This window comes from Zeus faber (genome assembly GCF_960531495.2).
Source record: "Zeus faber genome assembly, chromosome: 4".
NCBI lineage: Eukaryota > Metazoa > Chordata > Actinopteri > Zeiformes > Zeidae > Zeus > Zeus faber.
In genome coordinates this window covers 37,514,202-37,533,515 of record NC_137191.1, presented here as the reverse complement: position 1 = coordinate 37,533,515, position 19,314 = coordinate 37,514,202, and the positions used below count along the sequence as shown (strand labels likewise).

At 43.0% G+C, this 19,314-nt stretch overlaps 1 protein-coding gene across 1 annotated transcript in view; it reads left to right on the top strand.

Annotated features, from left to right (window-relative positions):
- Nucleotides 1-7,591, top strand: part of ttbk1a (tau tubulin kinase 1a) — a 43,438-nt gene extending 35,847 nt beyond the window's left edge. Inside the window, exons 14-15 of the mRNA XM_079999601.1 lie at nucleotides 5,238-6,685; nucleotides 6,779-7,591. Of these exons, the coding sequence (XP_079855727.1) occupies nucleotides 5,238-6,685; nucleotides 6,779-7,127 (1,797 nt within the window). The 3' untranslated portion in view covers nucleotides 7,128-7,591. The remainder of the gene's footprint in view (nucleotides 1-5,237; nucleotides 6,686-6,778) is intronic.
- The last annotated feature ends 11,723 nt before the right edge of the window (nucleotides 7,592-19,314 follow it).

The window sequence follows — 19,314 nt, the reverse complement described above, 5'->3', positions numbered from 1 at the left end:
AGAAAGTTGTGGCCAGTCCTCACGGAGTACTGTCTTCTCCTCGACAATTCTTTTCCCATTGACAAAAGCGCTTACTTAAAAGTACAGTATGTGGAGTTTGACTCAGCTGTGGAGACAGAGGGTGCCAGTGGAAGAACCCAAGAAGAAGTAAAGTGGTGTTTTGGGGTAAGCACAGTTTAGGATAGTCATCTACCTCTGTTCTGAATCTCTCAATCCTCTGTTCTGTTCAGCCATGTTCCCTCCCCTTCTCCTCCGTGCTGTCTGTTCTGTGCCTGATGACTCCATCTCTCTTTGTGTTATTTTACTTTCCAATGCTAATGTTCTAGCAGCTATCTGCAGGTACAAGGTCTTCTGTAGAATAATGCTTATGATGGCGACTTGTGTTCTTGAAGTGCATTGTGGGGAAATGTTTGTGTGCAAGAGGGACGCTAGTCTAAGACAAACATCTGTAAAGAAATATCTCAATTGTGTCACTTTAGCTTCTGCTACAAAGGCACATGTCTGTAACAGTAGAACTTGAAGGAACTCTGCTCCTAGAACAGTTCATAGCTCAGAAATATCTGGACCCCCCCCCCCTCGCTTGTGTCCATAGCCTCCTTTCCTTCCTGCTCTGAGTTGAGACTCTGAAGGACTTGGAATGTTCTGATCCTTTGGAAGCAGTAGGAAGGGAAGGAGACAAGGATAGATAGTGTTGAAAGATAATGTTTAGGCATTTCGACGTAGGAAAGCTACCTCTATCGTAACGTCATGCCCTCCCTTTTCTGATTGGTCTCTTTACAGTTGGAGGAAGACAGGCACCACCCACGGCCCAATCAGCTGAGAAGACTTGCCTCCTACGTCTTCTCCTCCTCCACTCTAGAGACAGAGCAATATCCTCACGGCACTGGAAGCTTCATCCAGCGAAGCCGCTCAGCTGAGAGTAGCCCAGCGCACATCAACAGTTCAGCCAGGCGGCGCCACCTGCAGGCCCCCGGGAGTCCGCGCAGTAGACACTCTGTTTTAAATGCCTCCCGTTCACAGCTCCAACAGATGCTAGCTAAGCTGATGAACAAGAACACGAGCTAAAGGCCACTTGCATGCTGAACTCCACAACAGCACATGGACTCACACTGACTCCCACCACACCACAAGCCATATTACTGACAAGGTACCCCCCCCCTCCACACACACACACACACACACACACACACACACACACACACACACACACACCCACACACACACACACACACACACACACACACACATGTAGCTTTACAGGTTGGAGTCCATGAGGTTGGAGTCTAACAAGGAACATGCTAACTAAGGGAAATGTTTCTCATGCAATAAACTCTTGAAGCAGATTTAATGTTGCACATGCCAGAAAGCTGGCGCAATGCTTTGAAGAAACTTGTTTCAAAGTGAACCTTGATATTACCGGATGGAGAAGATTGAAACAGGTTTAGTCGGTCTCCATGCCATCTGAAGTCACCTTTTCCTTGAGTCCATCTTCCATTGAGCAATATCACCCTGCTGCTTCTTTTCGGACTTGTCCAGAGGACACCTTTTGGCTAAAGAGCCCATCAGTGAGACAGGGAGTGTGAATGGCTTTTGTAGTCTTCTACCAAAGGCAATGGAAAGAGATTATCTGAGGAGTTTAGTGATGGTTCTATCTCCATGGAGGAGGAGTGTTGAGTGTGTCTCTGTGCTGAATCTATTCCTATCTTAAGGTCTTCCAGAGGACATCTGATGTTTTGTACATGTAGTTTGTCACAGAAGACATCTGAATTAAAAAAAGGAACTAGAAGCAAAGTTTTGGTTATTTAGTTTGGGTTTCATCCATTGTTTGAAGTTTTGTAGATGTAGATGTTTTGTTGCAGAAGCAGCAGGCTGCTTTGTCAGATTCAACACAAGATGTGAAGGAACTGCTGTCAAAACATATTTTTCTTATCTTCAGGAATGTGGACATTTGCAGTGTTGCTTTCATCTGTTTGCAAAGAGAGCTGGCTTAAACCAAGAGGCTGGACTGGCCTCCCAATGTTTCTCCTGGTCTGTTCTTCACTGGTGTGTGTGACCTTTTCTAGATGTTGGTTGTAGCTTGCTTGGCTCATGATCATCATGGACCATCATGTTCTTCACCGTCTCCCCTGGCTACTGAAGCTGTTGCACTTTATCATTGAATAGGAAAGGTCTGCTTGGATATGGCTGCAGAACACATATGCAATAAGTATGTTGACCATGGAAAGTGAAGGTTGTGAGCAGAGGGCACCATGATCACCGCAGTCTGAGCAAAACTAAAGGAACTTTACAGTTAAGGTAATCTAGTGCAGACAGCGCCTCCTTGAAAATAAGTAACCACAGTCAGTCATTTTGTTTGAGATAACAAGGAATATGCCTGTGATTATTTTCTGGTTCCGACATTGATCTGACAGTTCCTGGAGTGTATTTGCTGTACAGAATCAAAGGTTAATGCTAATAAATCTTTTTTCCTGAGAGGTTTCCCTGTGGGCACGCATGGGACTCAGCTGATGAAGCTGAAGGAAAGCTCTCTGAGTGCTTTTCTGATTGCTTTCTCTAGACAGTAAAGGGCTACATGATCTAAATATGAAGCAATTCTTGTTTGATTAGACTTTTATTTCTGACATATTTGGATAAGTCGATCCGAGTGTAGAGGCCGGTTATCCAACAGGAAGAAGGGATCCATGTTTCTGCTGCTTTGTGTCTGAGTTGAAGATGTTTTAAGGACAGCGCTCTAACCACTTAGGAGAGAATGTACCTAGTGGACTAGCTGCTAACACTGTTTTTATTTTGCACAGGTGTAAAATGATCAGTATAATTGATTGTTCTGCAACTTCTACATATTGTTTTGGTAGAAATACAACTCCACACTGGGTGAAAGGTGGAAGATGTTACAGTAATGGCTGACGACGCCTGATGACAAGGGATTAGAGGCAGAAATAAAAGTGAATTTAACCCATAGACTGTTGACCGACCGCGGACACTGCATGTAAACTATTGTACGTACCACACACAACTGAAATGGTAAATATAATAATGTACTGTAATTAACACAAACCTCTGTAAGATTGTAAAACATCTGTGATTTTTGTATATAATTCACACTGTAGAGACTCACGGATCAAATTACAGCCGGGATATGTTTTAGTGAAATTTTAAATTTCATGATGACTAGCAAAAAGAAAATGTGCCAGTTAGAATGAAGCTGCTGGATTCTTTGAGCTGCATGGCTGCTCTCCTATTCACCGTCCATCAACATCAGGAAGAAAAACATTGTTAATATTCTAATGAAACCCTCACAGGCAGTTCTCATCTCCCCAGAGCCTCATGGAGTACTAGATAATGATGCCTGGCAAAAGGTTTTGTGGCATTAAGTAGCTGAACCACATTCTGCTCCAAATCCTATTATTATAGATCATTATAATATTTATGTTACATAGTGACTTCCTGGTGGTCTGCATGTTCTCCTGTGTATTCTTACATGAAATACCACCATCCTCCCTAACCTAATCTAACCTAACATACAGTATCCTAACCCTAACCTAAACTGCAGTAACCTAACCCTAACCTTACCTAAAGTAACCTAACCCTAACCTAACCCTCACCTAACCTAACCTACAGTATCCTAACCCTAACCTAACTTAAAGTAACCTAACCTAACACTAACCTTGCCTAACCCCAACCCAACCTAACATACAGTAACCTAACCCTAACCTAAAGTAACGTAACATAATGTAACCTAACATACAGTAACCTAACCCTAACCTCTAGTAACCGACCCCTAACCTAACCTACAGTAACCAAACCCTAACCTAACCCTAACCTAACCTCCAGGAACCTAACCCTAACATAACTTACAGTAACCTAACCCTACAGTAACCTAACCTAACCAATAGTAACCTAACCTAAGCCAACCTAACATACAGTAACCTAACCCTAACCTAACCTACAGTAACCTAACCTAGACACCGTAACCTAATCCTAACATAACCTAACCATTACCCGAACTTAACCTACAGTAACCTAACCTACAGTAACCTAACCTTAACCCTAACCTACAGTAACCTAACCATAACCTAACCTACAGTAACCTAACCCTAACCTAACCTACAGTAACCTAACCATAACCTAACCTACAGTAACCTAACCCTAACCTAACCTACAGTAACCTAACCTAACCCACAGTAACCTAACCTATCTAACTCTAACCTTCAGTAACCTAACCTAACCCTAACCTATAGTAACTTAACCTAACCTAACCCTAACCTACAGCTACCTAACCTAACCTACAGTAACCTAACCTCACCCTAACCTACAGTAATCTAACCTAACTTAACCTAACCTAACCCTAACCTACAGTTACCTAACCTAACCTAACTTAACCTAACCCTAACCTACAGTTACCTAACCTAACCTAACTTAACCTAACCCTAACCTACAGTAACCTAACCTAACTTAACCTAACCTAGCCCTAACCTCCAGTAACTTAACCTAACTTAACCCTAACCTGCAGTAACCTAACCTAACCCTAACCTCACTGGCAGCTGAGTGGAGCTCACTTACAGTGCAGGAAGCAGTTTGAGACCCTTAGAGGGTTGGTGGGATCCGTGAGTATCTTTCACATGTATAATATATAGTGTTTTTTTCTACCACTATAGAATTGTACAGTACTGCTTGTATAAGTTCCAGTTCCAGCATGTATTTTAAACCTTTTGTATGTGTACATATATAATGAAATGTAGATTGTGGTCATCTCTAATAGCATGCATGCTAATGGCTATAGAGTGTACAGGTTGTATGTTAAATCTTTCTAAAGGGAAACACTTGAAAATCACCAGGTATCAGACTGACTCAACGGAGAAACTCTGCGATGCATTTTTGTGCCTTTTATATCAATGTATGTAATCTAGACAATCTTGAAAAGCTTGTGTACAACCAAATTAACATTAAATGGTTTTGGCGGTCAACTGGATGGTTGTTATCATTCTTGCTTGAAATATGAATTCATTACATGCATTAAATACTTACACGCACACACAGACACACACACACACACACGTGAAGAGACAATGAACAACTGTCTCTTAATGAGTGTAAAATACAGATTGCTTTGTACTAAAACTGTAAGACTTGAGTTTTCAGAATGTGAAACAAATGAACATGTTCTCCTGTTTCCTGTTGAGTTCCCTTTTATGTGTTAAGTTACTCCACTTATGGAAATTTTCTTGTGTCTATTTCAGGTGATGTCCCCGACAGAAGCCATTGTCTGTGCTCTGCCGTCTCCAGACTATCGGACCAAAGGCCAGAGTGATGACAAGGAGCATTTCCACATCCTGCCCCAACTCCATGCCAAGAGAGCCGACTTTCTCACCGTCATCTTGACTGGGACTCTGCCTCAGCGACGAAGCTTCGCTGCTATGCCGACAGTCAGCGACATCCCAGAGCCCCATGGGCCCAGGGACGATGATGTCACAAAGAGTGAGTCCAACAGTGAGGCCAGTCAGAAAAGCAGCGAGCGCAGCCAGGAAGCAGCGCCGTCCACCCTAATGGCCGAAGACCAGCGAGGTGTGAAAGAGCCGGTTTCTGCTGGTGACGCGGACCCTGACCTGGAGGACGCCTCTAAGACCCTGGTCCTCTTCTCACCTGGAGACACCCGAAAGTCTCCTGGAGGAGAACATGCACTGGATGGTGAGCTGGCCATTCCCTTTTCCATGACGCCTCGTAATGACAGGCCTCCGCTGGGTGAAGCCATCCAGCCAGAAGCCTGTGAGAGCGGCAGATTGTCACCTGTTCTCAGGTCTGATCTGAGGCCATCGACTCCGATTGCTCCTGCATCACCACCCTTCACCAAAGTTGAACGCACTTTTATCCACATTGCAGAGACTTCACACCTCAATGTCATGTCTTCCAGCACTCAGTCTGCTAAGGAATGTGACCAGGAAGTCATTCCTCTCACCAAGAAATCCTCAGTCGATATTGACACCCAGAAGAAGACAGACATAACACAGCACCAAAACATGTTACCAAGCCTAGCAGCAAAGGTTGTAGAGGAGCCTGCACCAGAACATAACAAAAGCCCTCAAACTGAGCAAGCTCCTTCTACTATTCCCAATCCATCTTTGCAGTCTTTAGAACTTTGGTCTGTTCCGGAAGTCATGTTGCATGTGTCTAACAAACCCAAAATGGAGCTTTTACCCAGCAAGGAAGAAGTTTCCTTTCCAGGAATAACGGCAGCTGTCAGGCCCAGAAGTAGGAGCCGCATCCCTGTGCTGATCTCTGGAGAAGACTCGGAGCAGTCCTCCTCTCTCTCTGCCAGATTCCAGCTTCACAAGCGAGCCAGGCAGCTGGACTTGGCCCGCTTGCTGCTGCAGAGGCAGCAGGGCCGCTGGATGAGGAAGAGGATGGTGTCTGGGACTTCATCTTCCCTCTCCTCAGGAGAGGAAGAACGACGGGGGCCTTCAGAGACTCTGTCTACCGCTGGCTCAGAGGAGGACACTCATACATCAGAGGAGTCATTGGCCAGGAGGAGCTGTTGTCTCCAAGCCACAGAGGAGCGAGGCTCCAAGGAGTGGAGGAGCAGAATCCCAAGACCGCTGAGGCCCCCTGGGGAGCTGCCTGCACCAGGACCCTCTCCCCTCGCACTGCCAGGAGCAGTCGCCAAGAAGGGAGGAGCAGCCACCATCAACGGGTATGTTTTAGCACAGTTTAGAACGCTAACTTTATCATTTACTCAATTTAGTTACCATTATAATAATTAAACTAACTTTGTTTGTGTTGGCAGGATTCAGAAAGTTGGAGTAAGGAAGTCTAAGCCTCTTTCTGTTAGGCCTGTGCCCCCCGAGCCTTGTAGTAGCCCCCGCCAGCCCCTGCGTTCCGTGTATGGAACACGCCGAAGCCTTAGCTCCTCCCACAGTCGGACAGATAGCCCCTCCCCCCAACGCCTCTATTCCACCAAACAGACGCTATCGGTCCGAGCGCCCGTCGCACCCCCCCTGCTTCCTAGAACTACCGCAGCCTTCCAGCGCAGCAGGTCGCAGGACGTCTCCGGTCTCGGCCGAACACGAGCCAAAGCGGCAGCTCCTGTCAAAGGAAAAGCCGGCTCAGGGGAGAAGGCGGGAGGCCCTAGATAATACAAAGACACCTCTAAGACTCATGATACCGTCCCTCTAACATATATTATGATGATATCCCTCCTTTCCAAGGACAGCATAGTTCTATTCTATTGTTTCCATGGGCTTCCAGGTACTCGAGGGTCAAGGGTCAGGGCTAGTGATGCTGCCGTGGTGTGAGGTAGTCATGGTGATGGAACGCTCATCATCACCAAGTTCATCCTGTCCACAGATCAATTATTATTGCATCAACAATATCCTGCTTGGTTCACATTGCATGGTGAATTATGCCACAACCACTATGGCTTGGAAACACTGAGATGAAAATATGGACCTTTTAACACTAAAACCTTTTATTCCTTCAAACCACACAGACCAAAAAAGGAAATGTAAAGTGAAGTGTTTTATGAATGCCTTAGCTATGCTAACATGGGAAAAGATTCCAAATGATATCCTCCTTGTAATGCTGTGACAATGGGCATGCGGTCATGTTTTATTGCTGTCATTTAATGGAATAATTGTATATAATAGAATCATTTCTCATAAAGACATCTTTATTTTTAACTTGCGGATCAAAGTGTACATTTGAAGTCTTGAAGCCTCTGTTCCGTTGTGTTGGCTCTGCCTGTTTTCATACGCATGAGAAAAACCGGGTCCTCCCATCGAGAGGAAGTCGGATGGATGGATGGATGGAGTAAAGTATTGATCATGTGGATAAATCATGTGTCTTCTGTTCACCCTAAAATCACTCACAAACGATCTATAGAAACAATTCAAAACACTTAAATGCTGTAAATTCCAGTGAGGAATGCAGTGACTGACACTGATTAAATGTAATATTGAAGAACCTTTTAGAAAAATGTAATGGGATGTTTCACATTCACTCACCTCTGTAGGAACTCAAGAGAAACATAGAATCACACTGAAAATATTCTCTGATTGGTCAAGGTCAGGTACAACATACTATTAATTTACTGCAGTATACAGCACTATAAACTATACACTATATACACATTTATAATGGAGTTAAAGGTGCAGAATGTGTTGCCAATTTTAGTATTAATTGCATTGCTTAGAAGCCCGACAGAGTAATAAATCGAATAAACTCAACTTTATCGTCCTGTTTGCAGAAAAGATAAAATATAATAATAGTAATAATGTTTATTTGCATCTCAAAGTGCTTTACAGACATTTGTGAATTAATAATTTACAATAATTAATTATCTAAAGTACTATCTTACATTTGAGGATGAAACAAAAAAATGAAAACAAATAAAAGCAAATTTAAAACCAGAACCCCGTCGTACGAGTTCAAAATGCATGTTGTGTTGCTTACCTGAGCTTCTCAGTGGCACCGTGTTCCAGTGCGTAAAGCTCCCCACCGTTCTTCTGGACGACATTAAAAAGAGCTCAGGGCTCGTCGTGCTACATGGAAACACAAGACTGAGACACAGGGAGGTGCTGCTCCATGAAGAGCTTCATCGACAAGCAGAAGGACCTTGCAGTCAGATCTAAAAGATGCGGGAGCTGATGCGGCGCAGCTGAAACAGGAGTTATGTTCTTTCCTTCTGGTTTTCGTTAAAAGTCTAGCGGCAGAGTTCTGAATATGTTGTGATCTGTCTCCGGATATTTTGGCAAGACCCGTAAAAAGAGCATAACAATAGTCTACTTGAAATAGAAGTATGAATTCCTCAGTATCCTGCTGCTTTAGGACAGTCCGTACTGTACTTTGGTATCATTGCTCAGGTGAGAAAAAGACGTCTTGGGGACAACATTATTGTGACTTTTAAAACTTAAATCAGAATCTAGAATTATGCCTTGACGGCTTTTTACTTCTGCTTTTGTCTGAGTAGTGCTATTAAACAGCATACCTTTTGGGTAAGTATTTATCAAAAACGATCTGGAACACCAACCAAACATAACACATAAACACAATTGACGTCTTGTTTGAACGGCGCTGTCTAAACAACCTCGTGGTTGAACTTTTTATCCACATCGATCCACATACGGAGCAGATATGAGGGAAAAACCAAACAACTTTGACCTGAAATATTCACTTTGTCTTGGTTCAACTGACACATTGCCAACTTGTTCTAAAATGAAGGAAATTATATTTACAGTAAGACACTTTATTACATCATATTATTTACTATAAATGATATATATAGTAAGACGCTTTATGACGTCATCATATTATTTACTATAAATTATATTTACAGTAAGATGCTTGACAATGTCATATTATTTACTATAAATAATATTTACAGTAAGACGCTTTATGATGTCATATTATTTACTATAAATTATATTTACAGTAAGACGCTTTATTACATCATATTATTTAACTATGAATTTACAGATTCAAATTGAGAATGTTTAGTTGGACCGTGTCCAGTGTACAGTGTGGACGGTCACTCTGTAGTGTTTAGACATTACCAAACTATGGATTTACGTGTATATTTATAAAGCTTCCTACCTGGTAGATGTCTGATCTGTTATATTGATATTTTTAATCCGTGGTCCATATTACGTTGCCGGATTCATGGAAAATACCATAAAAAGTAATCCACAAAAACTTGTTAAAGCATCAACTCGAAACTAGTGAAATGTGGGACTGAGTGATGCGTTCAAGATCCAGCGAGTCGTCGGAAAAATAGAAGCTGTGTAATGGTAATTACTTATTGAAATACCACAACGTTTTTCGTATTTCATAGAAACGTAATTTACTGAAAATGTATCCAAGGAAAAAACAACTAAACTTTACAAATAAATTACGTAAATTTGACTTATCGTAAATCAACATGAATACGTCATAATTGACGTATAAGAGACACAACGCCATCGACCGTCACTGATACTCAACACAGATGTACTTCAATGCAACAAGGTAAGTTATAACAACGACAAGATGCAGTTTAAGGTAAAATAGAAAATACCCCTTTTGTAAGAAAAGAAACAGAAAGAAGAAACAGTCTTTATTTATCACGCAACACTACAACACATGCTTGCACACACACACACATGCACATGCTTGATGGTGCCGGTGAAATGGATTCTCTGCTTTTGACCCATCCTGGCTTGTCCTTCCTCCGGGGCCACAGCCAGGAGCAGGGGGCAGCGTACGTGGACGCGCCCGGGGACCAGATGATAAATGTCCATCGCTGGTCAGACGATGATGGGGCATGTTTTTAGTGGGGGTCCTTACTGATGTGAGGTGGAGGAAACCCCATGTGAGCACGGGGAGAACATGCAAACTCCACACAGAAAGGCTCCTATTTGGGAGATACCCCACCTGGAGCACGGTGCCAAGGTGGGGTATCTCCCAAATAGGAGCCTTTAAACGTCATGTACAAACACCATGTCAACACCACTCTTGGTTCCTTCCTGTCGGGTACGGCCCTGGAATCTGTTCTGTTGTCCTGGTTTCTACTTGGCCGTTTACAACAGGAGCAGAACACTCGGCTCCACGTCGCAGAGGAGGGTGTCTGGACAGCTCAGATGGAACTCTGTCCTTCTTCTGCGTTTCCTCCACACACCTCCACACCTTCTACACCACGTTCACTCCACCTCTCCACCCTGGGTTTAGGGTGCAGGGGTCCGGGTTGGAGAAGGTACCGTATGAGACGGAGGAAGATGTTCTAGTTTTACGATGATCTGTATTTCTGGGTTAGGCTTGGTGACGGGGTTTATGGACATTCAAGGTAATATTATTATTCATTATTATTATTATGTGAAAATGCATTTTTAACCTTTTTATCATATATTTTGAAAACACATCAAATGATTGTCTTTCCATGCCGCCATGCATTTATAATCAAATAGCATCTTTTTAAATCGTGTGTTGTGCATGTTGATGTCACTGTGGAGGCGCTGGTGGGTTGAAACTCGAGTGGGATCCAGTAGAAATGCAGGGTTTCAAGCTTCAGTTTCCTCTCAAGCTTTCGTCTCCGTCTCCTTTTCAAGGGGTTCGTATCTGATGTCCCTAAAACATGTCCTCAAAAATTCTGCTGAAAATACCACTCTGATCCTGACCCTGCATTCTAGCCATTATTACATGCCTCTGCATCTACGTTTCTGGGCGTGCTGTTTCAGGCCACACCCCACTCTGGAGGGCTCGGACCCGACGGAGCTGGTGGCGCTTGAGGCTTGACGCTGTCCTTCTCGGTGTCATTATTTGTGTTGTGGTTTCCATGTCGGTTCAATGTGAAGTTTCATTATGTGAATTCCACCTACAGCCACTGAGATCTTCTGATCATAGGATGACAGCGTAAGCAGTAATTTAGATCATATTTACATTACATTTACATTTAGTCATTTAGAGGACGCTTTTATCCAAAGCGACTTACAAGGGAGAATAACATTCAAGCTACATTGCGACAGAGACATTAGTGTAACAATAAATACTGCAAGGTGGTGCTAAGTAATTGTAGGTTAGGACAGGAGGTACTCACTGAAGAGCTGGGTCTTCAGGTGCTTCTTAAAGACAGAGAGGGAGGTCCCTGCTCTGGTCATTTTTGGCAGCTCGTTCCACCAACGTGGAACTACAAATGAGAATAGCCTGGATTGCCGTGGCTGTATGGCCGGCAGAGCCAGGCCACGCTCATTTGACGAGCGCAGCAACCGGGGGACAACATGTGTTCTTACAAGAGCATTTAAGTAGGTGGGAGCATTCCCAACAATCACTCTGTAGGCCAGCATAAGAGACTTGAACTTGATGCGAGCAGCTACAGGTAACCAGTGGAGCTCGATGAGCAGCGGAGTGACATGTGCCGCCGCATTCTGTATCATCTGCAGTGGCTTCACCGCACAGGCCGGCAAGCCTGTTAAGAGAGCGTTGCAGTAGTCGAGACGGGACATCACCAAGGTTTGTATCAGCAGTTGAGTGGTACAAACCTTGGTGACCAGTGGATTAACGACAAAGTCCACGAATTCCCACTGTATTAACATTTAACAACAGTTACTTTGAAGGTGTCGCCGTTGCTCTGTCAAAGTGAGTTTTCCCTCAGTTTATCTGCAGGACTTTAGCTGGTTGATTTTGGGGCAGTGCAAGTCTGAGAACGCTGGCTGTTGAAGCATTTTGCACCTTAAATTATATGTTTTTGTAGGACAAACAAATTGTCAAATTGTGTTTGTCAGAAAAATGGGCCATGAAGTGGAAAGAATTCTAGGATTTGAGCCCATCACTAGTATCACCAGCTATAAAGGCCCTGCGCGCCCCGCCCGGGAGACAGGTTAACTAGGGCTTGAGGTGGAGCAGGGGCCCAACAGCTGTTGGCAGGGGAACAGGTTCGGAGGCAGAGTCTGTGGAATGTCGCAGCACGAATGGTTTAATGCTAAAATGAAATAAAAACAATAATCAGACAATAACGACCACTTGTGAAAGGTCTTTGTTGTGAAATCATCCGGACCACGGCATCTTTTTAAGCAAAGCCGATTTGTTGTTGTAAAAGTGGCTTGTCACTTCAACTGCAGCCGTATGATTCTGTTCCTGCTTTTTACTCTTGTGAATCGTACAGAACAGTTATGACGTGATGTTTATCTCCATTGACACATTGCCACTAGAATCAGAATAGTCTTTATTGCCAAGTCAGTTTATACGTACTAGGAATTTGTCTTGGTAGGGCCGCTTCGCTGGACTCGTCTTGACGGTTCTCGTGGCGGACGGCGTGTAGTAGAGAAAGTGGAAAAGAAAATAACATTAAAGAGTCTGTTGTGAACAAACGACGTCTGTTGCCGACACGTTTGACTGGTAGGCCGTGGAGATGTGGCTCCTCGTGCACTATTTAGTGACTTTTGTACTAATTGTCGTTTGTTTGGGTTTAGGTCAGCGTAGACACAGAACTGTGGCTGTGAATGAGGAGCTCGCTACGACGTGCCCTTCACGCTTGTGATCATGGTGTTGCAGAAGGAACAGCCCTCGTCTCATCCTTTCGTCCAGACTCTTCTCGTCTCATGTCGACTTGCCTCGCCTCGTCTCATCTTGACTCATCTCATCTCGATTCACCTCATCTCATCTCGCCTTGTCTCATCCTGACTCTCTTGGCCTTCCTCGTCTCATCTCTCATCTCGCCTCAACTAATCTGATGTTGATTCTTCTCGTCTCATCTCAACTCGTCTCCTCCCGACTCGTCTGGTCTCATCTCCTCATCTAGACTCTTCTCATCTTGACTGTTCTCATCACGACTCTTCTCGTCTAGCCTAGTCTCATATTGACTCGCCTCGTTTCTACCCGCCTCATCTCAACTCGCCTCATCTCATCTTGACTCATCTCATCTCACATCATCTCGCCTTGTCTCATCTTGGCTCAACTCATCTCATGTCGCCTCATCATCTCGACTTATCTGATCTAATCTCGACTCCTCATTTCATCACGACTCTTCTCGCCTTGTCTGATCTTGCATCATTAAATCTTGACTCTTCTCATCTAGACCAATCAGATCTAATCTTGACTCTTCTCATCTGGACTCTTCTCATTTTGGCTCTTCTTATCTCGACTCGCCTCATCTAATCTTGACTCGCCTCGTCTAATCTCAACTCTTCTCATCTTATCTCACCTTGTCTCATCTCACCTCATCTCGACTCCTCATCTACTCTTCTCATCGCAACGTGCCTCCTCCCTCGTCTTGACTCTTCTCATCTTACCTCATCTTATTTTCTAATCTTTTCTCATCTCATCTCGACTTGCCTTCTCATCTTGCCTCATCTCATCTCGACTAGTCTCATCTGATGTCATCTCACATTTTGTTTTTCCTTTTTCTTCTGTTTTTTTTAATTACAGGTACTCCTCACTCCTCAATGATCTACCTGTTTCACGACCGTTCTGAGTTATGACCAGCTCTCCGACCAGTCGGTATTGTGCGTGTGCGGCGTCTCGGCGTCAAGCATCTTATCTCATCACCGTTTCTCCGTCTCGTTCCGGCAGTCTGCTTCACTACACTGCTTATTGACCAATTTGCTTAACGTGAATTGGTCGATAAGCGAGAACCCGTGTTATTTCACGGTAAGGGGACGTGGAGATTGTGAACCCTAGTGAAGAGAAGCAGACTGCGGGAACGAGACTGAGAACGGTAATGAGATATGATTGAGGTTGTAGGAACAGAACTCGGTCGTTAAGTGAAGAGTAGCTGTATTATCACTTTTTCTTGTTTTCCATATACATCTTAATTTTCTTTGTTTATATTCACAATAACAGGCAGACATTTAGTTTAAGCATTGTATATTGTTTAATATTCAGTTAAAAACAGAAGCAGTGAAAGTGTCATTCCTCATGATAAAACATTAAACATATAAAAATGTTCCAACAATATTCAAGTATTAGAGAAGAGAAGAGCTGTAAACGAGTCCCCTGGTGACAGCACCTCAGCTGAACCCTCTCTGTGACACTTTCATCTCAAGTGTCCATGTTACAATCACATCAACACACAACAGCTTTTATCTTCTCTGGAAGGATTACATTGTAAAATAACTTGAATCTTAACTGATATTCAACAGCACAAAGAACACAATGCAGGGTTTAATTGGCAGTTTAGATAAAATGTTTCTTCAGTTGCGATGACCTGGTAGAACTCTCGGACAGTGGTACCGTCTTTCTCCTGTGTTACTACGCTGATGTACTTGGAGTTGATGCCTTAAACTCACATAAGGAGAGCAGAGAGACAGCGCTCTCTGGAGGGGAAAAAAGAAAAAAGAAAACTGCCGATCGTTTCATGTTTTCATTTTGTACTTGAGAGGTCCCAACGCAGGAATAAAGACAAAACTACCATTGCCTTGGTCTGACCAGCCTTTTTGAAGCGATGTGGTTGAAGTGCTGCCAAACATGCAATTCTATTTAGGAAAAATTAAGAACCGAAGTCACCCCGTCCTGTCATCGCATTTTAAAATTCTACATACTCTTTGAGAAGTTCCTCCAAGATGTGAAAAGGGCTGAGGGAGAGACTTGACCACTCTCACCTGGTACCAGTAGTTGAGATGCCAACATTCTCTCTCATTTGTGACAAAGATGATGTCTGTTAAGATGACTTTTAGAACAAAAGCTCTTCTTACACTGTTCATTCATATGGGTGAATCCTGGGTTTTCTATCCTGTGTGAGTACGCTGATGTCGTTTAACTTCAGCCTTTGTCGTAAAGCTCTTGCCACACTGTAGGCAGGGGTAAGGTTTCTCTCCTGTGTGTGTACGCTGATGGATCCTGAGATGCCCTAGGTGGCTGAATCGCTTCCCACACTGTTGACAGGGGTACGGCTTCTCTCCCGTGTGTGTACGCTGATGAATCTTGAGACTGGTTGATTGACTGAACCACTTCCCGCACTGTTTGCAGGGGTAAGGTTTCTCACCTGTGTGTGTACGCTGATGTCGTTTGAGAGTTCCTAATCGACTGAATCTCGTCCCGCATTGTTCGCAGGGGTAAGGTTTCTCTCCCGTGTGCATACGCCGATGAAGTTTAACTTCGGCCCTTGTCGTAAATCTCTTCCCACACTGTTCACAGGGGTAAGATTTCTGTCCTCTGTGTGTAAGCTGATGTTGTTTGAGATTTCCTAATTGGCTGAATCTCTTCCCGCACTGTTCACATGGGTACGGCTTCTCTCCTGTGTGCGTAATCTGATGTTGTTTAAGGTGTCCTAATTGACTGAATCGCTTCCCACACTGTTCACAGGGGTGAGGTTTCTCTCCTTTATGCATAAGTTGATGTTGTTTGCGATTTTCCAATCGACTGAATCGCATCCCACACTCTTCACAGGGGTAAGGTTTCTCTCCTGTGTGTGTGCGCTGATGTACTTTAACATCGGCTCTTGTCGTAAAGCGCTTCCCGCACTGTTCACAGGGGTAAGGCTTTTCTCCTGTGTGTGTGAACTGATGACGTTTGAGATTTCCTAATTGACTGAATTGCTTGCCACACTGTTCACAGTGGTAAGGTTTTTTTCCTGTGTGAATACGCCGATGTATTTTGAGATTACCATTATCGTTGAAGCGCTTCCCACAATGTTCACAGGGGTATGGTTTCTCCCCTGTGTGTGTAATCAGGTGTTGTTTGAGATGTCCAAATTGACTGAATTTCTTTCCACACTGTTCACAGGGATATGGATTCTCTCCTGTGTGGCTATGCAGATGTTTCTTCAGGGATCTTGGTTTGGTAAAATCCTTCCCACACTGTTCACAGTTGTATAGCTTCTGGGAAATGAAAGACTTGCCACAACGGTTACAAGTGTGAATTTGCTGCGAGTCTTTCTGTTTCCGGGTGGTTCCAGAGGTTCCTATCGGATGAGATTCTGCCAAGGGGAGGATACTCTCTTCCCTGATCACTCCACTTCCCAGCTGTTGGACAATAAGCTCCCTGTTTCCACTCTTAATGTAGTGATGGGAGATGTGAGATGTGAAGGAGGACAGACACTCGGGACAGGAAAATCCCTTATTAGGAGCCAAACGGGGTTTCTCTGTTGGAAGAAGAGAGGGAGGGAAAGACAAGAGTGGATTATAAAACAAGTCAGAGAAGACACTAAGAGTTTAGGACACTGAGTAAAAAAGTGTCAAAGCAGTCGAGCAGCGAAGTGACTGCACCGACTACCGGCTTCAGAGACATAAGTTTGGGTCTTTTATTTTACTAAATTGTTTCCTTGAAGTGATCAGGAAAGACCTGGGCATCAAGGCTCCACTGTGATCTTCCCCAAAGTAGCAGCATGTAGATCCTGCTATCAATAATAGTAATAGTAGCAGTAACAGTATTTTTTATTATGTTTATATTATGTTTATTTTACAGTTATAACTGATAAAGGCAAATATTTGGACTTTGTAAGGTAGTAGTGAAATTTATATTGCACTACTTGCATGACATCTTATAATTATGTGGAGTCAGCTATTATTGCACGGCTACTTACAAAATAAAAAGACAATGTTGATTTGAAATAATTTATTTCAAGTATTCCTCTTCCCGTCAACTAAGAAAGTCCACACCAACTCATAATAAATGAGATGTGGTTATTCTCTATTTACCCTGTGACAGACAGATCACCCATCTTAATCTATTATTACATTACATTACATTTAGTCATTTTAGCAGACGCTTTTATCCAAAGCGACTTACAATTGTTCAAACCCTGACGGACGCAGCCATCAGGAGCAATGAGGGGTTAAGTGTCTTGCTCAAGGACACTACAGCATGCTAGCAGGAGGAGCCTGGGATCAAACCAGCAACCTTTACATCACTAGACCACCAGCTCTACCGCCTGAGCTACCATCCCCGTTATTATTATATATTATATATAATAATAATAATATATATATATAATATAATATAATATAATATATATTATATATTATATTATTATAGTTTTGTGTGGATGGAAAGATGGCTTTCAGTTTATTAAAATAGCCACTGTTCTTCCTGCAGAACTACGTGATGAGCAGAAGACATATGTGGAGAATATCATTTCAAACTGCCCGTGTTATTTTTCAGTCAGGTATGTTTCCTGCAGAAAGTGAATATCTGCTTTATCTTTCTTAAACTGTTGTGCTGCCAATTTATTTCCATTTCATCCATTTATATCAATCTATTTTACGTTTATTCATTTTCTGATTTCACCAGATGCCCTTTTCACCCCCAATGCCCCTTGATATCACTTGGTCTGAGGTTTTATTTTCTACATATTGTACCTTTCTGTCCAGCTCCTTGAATTTCTCTCTTTTCCTCAAGGGTTCATGTGTGTACCACACACGGTACTTTCCCAAAGCAGACACCTCGTCTATATAACCGACTCTTTTCTCCTGATGTTTAGACTATGGTGTGAAAATCTCTTAATCTCAATTTTATCAATAAATAAACACTTATATTATTGTATTCAGAGACCCCACTTCAGACGTGAGTTTGGCGCCTCACAGCGACTACGTCTCAATTACCACGACAATGCCTTCCACCCAGTCAACTCTGTTCCAAACGTTCAAGGGCCTCTTTAGGGTTTTTAGCGCAGTCTTCATTTCATCAAATCTTTTCCTGATGAGAAACCGTTTCTTAATTCACCCAATTGCGTGGAGATGGGGGCGGGCGTGGCCTGCGCAGTATCCACTGATTTTTGATTCCTTGTATCATGTCTATCGGGCGTGGCCTGCGCAGTATCCACTGATTTTTGATTCCCTGTATCATGTCTTTAATAATTTATGGGAGTCAACTATGAGAAGGGTTTAAGCAGCCATGCTGTGTGGCTGAACTGGAAGTCTCAAAGCTTTGACATGTCTGTCCTGCTCTCAACATTCATACAGTTTCTTCCCTCTGATGTGTAGCCTACAAAAGTTAGTTTTAGAAATAATAATAATAATAATAGCTTAATTTGTATAGCACCTTCAAAAACACTGTTTACAAAGTGCTTTGACAGATGAAATAAAAGCAGCGTGTTCAGATCATGAATTGAAAAAGGTAAAGGAACATTAAGAAAAATGAATTAAATTAATTAATTCAATTGAAAAAGCGGACAGAGACAATAAAAACAAAAAAGTAGACAAAATATGATAATAGAAATAAAAGGAAAATATATAAATAAATAAGAAAAAAATGAAATAGATAAATAAAGGGGCGACATCACATACAAGCAGATCTTTAGAAATTGGGTTTTGCGAATTGATTTAAATAATTCACTGATTCTGTGGAATCTCCTCAGGCAGGTCATGCCAAAGCCCAGGGCCCTGACAGAAAAGGCGCGGTCACCTTTAGTTTTAAGTCTAGACTTTGGAACATCCAGGAGGGTCCTGCCCACCTGAAGATCTGAGGCTGCAGACTGGCTCATATGGAGTCAACATGTGCGTTATGTAGATGGAGTCAGACCCAGACGTGCTTTAAAAGTGATCGGTGTTCAAATGGATTCTAAAGCGAACAGGAGCCGATGGAGGGAACACAGGATGGGGTATGTGACGTGGTGTTTTGGAACCGGTGAGATCTGAACCAGGCGGAGGCCAGAGAGTGACTTTTGGTCGGTACTAGGAACGAGGGCGTTGTCTAGTTGTGAGAAAATCAGGGCGTGGATTACACCGCGTTCCAAATTATGCAAATTGGATTGAAGTGTCCTAAACATTACATTTTTTGTTTTTTAATTCAACTCATGGATGGTATTGTGTCTCAGGGCTCCTTGGATCACTGAAATTAATCTCAGACACCTGTGATAATTAGTTTGCCAGGTGAGCCCAATTCAAGGAAAACTACTTAAGAAGGACGTTCCACATTATT